The 6,839-nt window shown below is 37.8% G+C and overlaps 1 protein-coding gene and 1 long non-coding RNA gene across 2 annotated transcripts in view; both read left to right on the top strand.

Moving 5' to 3' along the window:
• LOC108166809 (zinc finger protein OZF-like) overlaps window positions 1–6,839 on the top strand; it is a gene marked incomplete at its 3' end in the record, with an annotated part of 267,441 nt that overhangs the window by 6,649 nt on the left and 253,953 nt on the right. The window contains exon 4 of the mRNA XM_017308124.1: window positions 148–164. Within this exon, the coding sequence (XP_017163613.1) occupies window positions 148–164 (17 nt within the window). The remainder of the gene's footprint in view (window positions 1–147; window positions 165–6,839) is intronic.
• LOC103474876 (uncharacterized) overlaps window positions 3,116–6,839 on the top strand; it is a 19,152-nt gene continuing 15,428 nt past the window's right edge. Inside the window, exons 1-3 of the long non-coding RNA XR_535244.1 lie at window positions 3,116–3,200; window positions 4,029–4,119; window positions 4,490–4,629. This is a non-coding gene — a long non-coding RNA (uncharacterized LOC103474876). The remainder of the gene's footprint in view (window positions 3,201–4,028; window positions 4,120–4,489; window positions 4,630–6,839) is intronic.

The raw sequence follows: 6,839 nt of genomic DNA, 5'->3' as shown, positions 1-6,839 counted from the left end.
ACACATGAGAATCCACACAGAGGATAAACCTTTCAGTTGTGATCTTTGTGGATACAGATGTAACCAGAAATCACATTTAAATAGACACATGAGAATCCACACTGGAGAAAAACCTTTCAGTTGTGATGTTTGTGGTTATCAAAGTAGCCAGAAATCAAGTTTAAACAAGCATATGAGAATTCACTAAAGATAAACATTCTAGTTGTGATATTTTAGGCACAGGAAATGAGGATCATATTTAAATGGAAGACTCTTAAAGAAAAAGATTATCCTGTTGTATGTTGAAGTTTATGAAACAATAAAGAGAGTGAAAATTGATTTTGAAATGACATTGTTGTAGGGTTTATTGTGGAGAATGTCGGTGCTATTAAGGATTATTTTTGTGCTTTTTTGGATACTTCTCTTCCACTTTTGGTTTGATTTTTTTAAATAAATATTTTTATTGAATACACTAGGCATTTTCTGTTATATAGCTGGAAATATGATTTCTCACTGAATTGTTATTAATAAATCATTTATTTTCTTTACTGCATTTTTGTTATTGCTGCAAAGACAGCTGTGCTACTAATCATGTTAACTGCTTTATTAGATGATGATTCTGCCTGTTGTATATGTTCAATAAAGTAAAGTGACAAAATGCAAATTTACTTTCATGGGTCTGTTGTGCTTCAGAATCTAAAAACCTAGTTTGCAGATTTTTAAGGATCTAAACTTGGATTAGACCAAACAAGACCAGTACTAAACAAGTACAGGTCACTATTTGCCAATTAAATTTATATTAATGGGAAAATTCCCCTACATATTAAATCCCTGGAGGCTAATTCAGCTGCACTTTGCCTTTAAGATAAAACATGTGAAGCTAGCTATCTATGAGCTATTGAGACATTTGTTTGTGACTAAACTGCAGTTAGTTGCAACCCTTAAACAAAACAAAAAAAAAAAAGCCACTTCCTCTCTACTGCAGATAAGATGATGCCACAACCAAAGAAGGTCTTCAGGAGAGTCTCCTGTTCCCCAAAATACCTCAACCTACTCAGCAGGTAGAGTCTGCTCTGATCCTTCCTGTAAAGAGCATTAATTTGTCAGAAATATCTCAAAATTGCAGCTTATCCGTTGTGGCTGGTCCTGTCATCAAGCCATACATTTAGAAGAGCTGAAAGGCTTCTTAAAAGTTTGTTTCTTCTCCAAATTTAGTCTTTCTTGGTAATGTAGTCCAAAAGTGCATCAAAAGGAATTCTGGTTTTTGAAAATTTAAATAAGAAATCCAAACAAAGGCAACATTGTGTTTTTATTACACTATTCTATGCCTAAATATTTTTTTTATAAAATAGTTACTGCTCATAATTACTGTGATTTTCGGACTATATGCCGCTATTTTTTCCCCCACACTTTTGAACCATGCGGCTTACAGCCCGGTGCGGCTTTTCTGTGGATTTTTCTTCAACCACCAGGGGGCTCTGTAACAGGAAGTGAATCATTGGGAGTCAAAATTGGAAATCAAAGAAGAATGTGCTATTTTTCATTTAGAACAAGCACATACTTGCAGCAGGCACAACGGATAAATGTTTTCAAACTCTATGATGCAGCTTTTAAGTTGAGGGCTATTGATCTAGCAGTACAGGAGGGAAATAGAGCCGCTGCATGTAAGCTCGGCGTGAAAGAAACCATGGTTTGCCTTTGGAGATGGAGAGCTGCGTCCTTAATATATCCAGCAGGGTTATTAGGACAAAGTCCTCTCCTGCCCTCTGCTGGGTCCTTATGGAAAACCAAGAGCGGTAGAGATACCAGTGGCATATTGCCTGGTGCGGCTTATATGTTCCCCGTTTTTTTTTTTTTTTTTTTTTACATTTGTAGGTGCGTCTTATAGTATGGTGCGCTCTATCGTCCGGAAAATACGGTATTCATACTTTTGATTACAGGGATTCTGTGCTGTGGTAAAAGATAGTAAATGAGCTCAAATTAATGGCAATAAAAAGTAGTAAGAATGAAGGTATGATGAAAAAAAGTAGTACCTTCAAAATATTTTTAATTTTCCATTGATGCTCACTTATTGTTTTAAGTATATGTTACTAAAATCTCTATTAAAAAAATTATAACTGCTGTACTGGCAGGACCTGAGCTGTCACTGATAGAGTCCAAGCTGCTGTGCGTCTGCGTTGTGTTGGAGCCGCCTAACGTGTTGAGACTAGCTAGTCATTTTGCTCTTCGCCAGGGTTTCCCCCAGAAAACTATGGAGTGAAAATAGTCTCAAAATATCTGTGCGTGTGTTAAAAGATTTGTGCGTGTGTAAAAGGATTTGTGCATAGGCGTAAATCCTGGTTTTCTGTAGCGAGGTCCTTCTCAACAGAAAGGGGGGGAATGGACCACTGTCAGTCCTATACTTATTTAGAAATGGGACCATTGCAATCCGGAAGTGAAGGGGGCGCTATTTCCTATACTTCCGTTTTTATTTTCTTTTGAAATCTGTGATATGTTTTCACCTTTAGGAAGGAGTTTCACTCTGAGCATGTATTTAAACTTCTTTCTTTTATTTACTTCACGGCAGCTCACAGTTTTTAGCAAATTCTGTAGCTTTCGGTATACTTCTAAATCTGCTCTCTAAGTCGCATCTTTTCAGGCCTGCTACTGCCAGCTGCTGCCTCTAGTGGCGTGGGGGTGGTAACACAACTAATCTAATTGCATTACTAAATCAGAATACCACAAAGTCTTTATTACTCATGATTAATTCTGGCATTATTGGAACAGTAAAAGATAAATTCCCTCACAAAAGAACATGCCTTTTTAATTTCTAAAGGAAGTAGAGCTAATTAAATTAGATAAACAAGAACTGAAAGTGATTACAGTTTCACTTGATGGCCAACCTGTTGAAACTGTGGCAAATTTTAAATACCTCGAGTCAAGAAATAAAAAAATATGTCGTTTTATAAAGCCAGTAATGCCAGAATTAATAGTAAATAATGAAGACGTTGTGGTGTTCTGAATTAGTAATGTAATTAGATTAGTTGTGTTACCACGCCCACGCCACTAGGAAATAGCGCCGCCTGCACTTCCGGATTGCAGTGGTCCCATTTCCAAATAAGGTATGAGACTGACAGCGGTCCGTCCCCGCCCCTTTCAGTTTGCTGCAGCGAGGTGTACTTGGCTGAAGTGAGGAGCTAGCTGTTCGTTGTGGCTCTGCACCACAAATAAAAACCCCTCCAGTAAGTAAATACTTAAAAGACATGTAACACATTTTATTTACTTTAACTGCTCAATATTAAGAAACACATTAACAATAAAAATCAGACTGCGGTTATTTTCTTACTTTGGCTGAGTTATGATGAGCTGCCTCATTAGCTAAACTGCTACACGATGGACATAAAATGTTCTGACGGGTGAGTTCAGGAGTGAAGCGGACGTAATCATTTTCAGATACAAACACGTCATTGTTGCACTTTAAGTGTAACTGAATAAAAAACTTCCTCAAAGAAACAAGGAATAAAACAGAGGCTTTGAATATAATTATAAATTATTTGAAATGCAAATAATAGTCTTTCAATCTGACTACATTTTATTTCTGTACGTTAGATTGATGAAGTGAACCAAAGTAGGAAAAAAAAAAAAAAAAAAAAAAARATTACACAAGATGTACATAATTTTGACCGTTCGGGAAATTGTCTTTAAATAACAGGTTTACAGGTAAAGACACTGAATCAATTCCAAACAACAAAGTTCAAACATTAGTTTCAAGAAGTTATCATGTCTTTATTGAAATCTATCTTTTAACCAAAAGTTGGTGCCAACTGGAATGTCTAAAGATGACATTTGTCCTTTCAAACCTTTGAAATTTTTGAAAAAACATAATTATGCATTTGATTGTTTGAATAAATTCTGGTTGATTGTGAAGTTGAACAGTGATTATTGTCTATGGTTTCACTTTTACACATGACATTAACAGATGGGATGACAACGAGCAACAGGCCGTAAATATCTCGTTTCTCAACAATGCCTTGAAGCCTGGCTCCAAATGTCCCATCTCTCTATTTCAGAAACAGATGGTGAAGAAGAGCTGAGTGCGGCGCAGAGCGGCCATTTCCTGCTGGGGATCAGTTGTGGGATCATCTGAACTCCAGTGTCCTGGTGAGCTGAAATATTGCTGTGGAATTAAAACTTTGATGAAATAATGCATAAAGTTCTTCCACATGCTTTAAATTGCTGCTTTTATAAAAGTTAGCTCTTTGTATATTGCTTGTACAGTCAGAGGCCAATGCCATGTTTCTGTTTTTTTGTCTCGGATCTATTTAGTATTTTTCAGATTTAGGTTTTAGTTTTTATTATTCTGAAAGAGTAAAATGTACAATACTGCACATTAAGAACCCCAGCTATTGTCCTGTGAGGATAACTGGGACCAACTAAAGATCCTAATAGATGAGTTACAGAATCACATTGTATTTTTCAATGATTTGTAGCTTTTTAACTTTGTTCATTTTGTGGTTCTTGTCTCTCTCAGCTGGTCTACAAGTTGACCTCACCACCAGTTCACCCATCACTCTGGTTGTGAAGAGGAGTGGTCTCCATTAGAAGAAATGGAGCATCGAGGCAAAACGCTGGAGGCTGATTTCAACCCCAAAGTCCTGCTGCATAGATTAGGTCTGTATGTTTTCTTATCAGTAATGGTTTAGGAGCAGCTTTCTGAGGTTTATCTTCTTAACAGAAAGTTGAGAAACTGTGTCTGTGTTAGCAGATTAGCTTTCTATCTGTTGGAGGAGTGACCGAATCCCAACACAAATAAATGTATCAAACCTGATTCAACATTGAAATATTCAACTTTTCTGCTGCTCTTGGTTCAGTGGAGCTCTGGTTCCTAAAGCCATTGAAGATGATGTTCAGGTCTTTGGCTTTCTTTTTCTAGATAGCTCTCATCATTTAGGGTTGAAGACGAAGCTGAAGTTGGTTTCCAATTCTAGCTTCCAATAGCTAAAGGGCAATTCCACCTAATTTTTCACTACCCTCTGCATCTTTAATCGACTCTAATTTAAAAACTRCTATACCTAGACACTTGCACTGGATTATTCTCCTCCCTCTTCAAGCTGAATATTTAAAACCATGTTTAGGATTTGTGAAACATTTTTCTGATTTGTGAAAAATCAAGAACTTTCGATTTTCAATATTTTATTGCATCTGGATCTCCATAGATCTGCTCTAATTAAAAAAACTACTGGACACTTCAAACCTGGACTATATTATTCTCCTCTTCAAGAAGACTCTTTGTAACCATGTTTGTGATTTGTGAAACTTTTGCCCTTTTGCCATCTACAATAACTCTGAAGAATTACTCTGGGTAGAATCTACCAAAGCACAGTTAAAGAGGCTAAAAGGGAATATTTGGCAAATATCATTTCCTCAAACAGCCATAACCCACATGTTTTATTTCACACCATTGACTCTGTACTTAATATTCCGTAGAATGCCTGTTTGGAAGCTTCTCCTGACATGTGTGATCATTCGCTGCGTTTCTTTATTGAAAAGGTTGGTAGTACCAGGGCTCTTATCACAGCTCCTGACTCTGACCCCTCTGTTTCGGTCCCTTGCTCTGCTGCTTTCAATCAGTTTGAGGTTGTGACTGTTTCACTTTTAGAGGACGTGGTTGGCCGCATTAAGCCATCAGGTTCCCCCTGTGATCCTGTCCCTCCACAATTTTTTAAAGATATTTTATCTAGCATAGTGCAGCCTGTTCTTGCAATTATAAATAGCAGTCTGTCCTCAGGTGTGGTGCCCTCTAGTTTTAAACATGCAATAGTGCAACCATTGCTTAGAAAACCTGGCCTTGATCCTACTGCTCTGGCAAATTATCGGCCTATTTCTAAGCTGCCTTTTCTTTCTAAGGTTTTAGAAAAAATTCTGTACTGCCAGCTGACACAGTTTTTAGAAGACAATGGCATTCTGGAGGTTTTCCAGTCAGGTTTTAAAACTCTTCATAGCACAGAATCTGCTTTAATAAGAGTTTTTAATGACATCCTTCTTGCATGTGATTGTGGTCACCATGTTGTTCTGATCCTACTTGACCTAACTGCTGCCTTTGATACTGTAGACCACGACATTTTAATATCGAGATTACACCACGTTGTAGTTATTGATGGCACTGTTCTTAAATGGTTTAGGTCTTACCTGGAGGAGAGAACTATTTCCGTTAAAATTATTGACTCTGAATCAACTGCTGCTTCAATGCCTTATGGTGTCCCGCAGGGCTCAATTCCAGGCCCTCTGCTTTTCTCACTTTATTTACTGCCTCTGGGTTCTATACTTAGGAAACATGGGATCTCATTTCATTGTTACGCTGATGATTTTCAGATTTATTTGCCCCTGAAGCAGAAGGATGTCCATTCCATCAAACATCTCCTGGCATGTCTTGGTGATATTAAAGCTTGGTTGGCCTTGAACTTTTTAAATTTTAAGGAAAAGAAAACAGAGGTGATTGTGTTTGGACCCAGTGGCTCCTGTGAGTCCTCCTCTGTTGACCTGGGACCCTTGGAGGTATATTTTAAACCCGTTATTACAGATCTTGGTTTTAAGGTGGACAGTGATTTTAAATTGGACAGCCAAATCAGAGCTGTGGTTAAGTCCAGCTTTTATCATTTAAGACGATTGGCGTCAGTGAAATCTTTTCTTTCCAGGCAGCATTTTGAAACGGTGATCCACGCTTTTATTTCGACTCGGTTGGATTACTGTAACTCCCTTTATCTGGGAGTCAGTCAGTCGCTGCTCTCACGTCTGCAGCTGGTTCAGAATGCTGCTGCACGACTTTTAACAGGAACTCGAAAGAGGGAACATGTGACCCCTGTCCTGGCCTCACTTCACTG

This window comes from Poecilia reticulata, linkage group LG13 (assembly GCF_000633615.1).
Source record: "Poecilia reticulata strain Guanapo linkage group LG13, Guppy_female_1.0+MT, whole genome shotgun sequence".
Taxonomy (NCBI): domain Eukaryota; kingdom Metazoa; phylum Chordata; class Actinopteri; order Cyprinodontiformes; family Poeciliidae; genus Poecilia; species Poecilia reticulata.
Note: the sequence above shows the minus strand (reverse complement) of the source record. Positions and strands in the feature narration are given on the sequence as shown.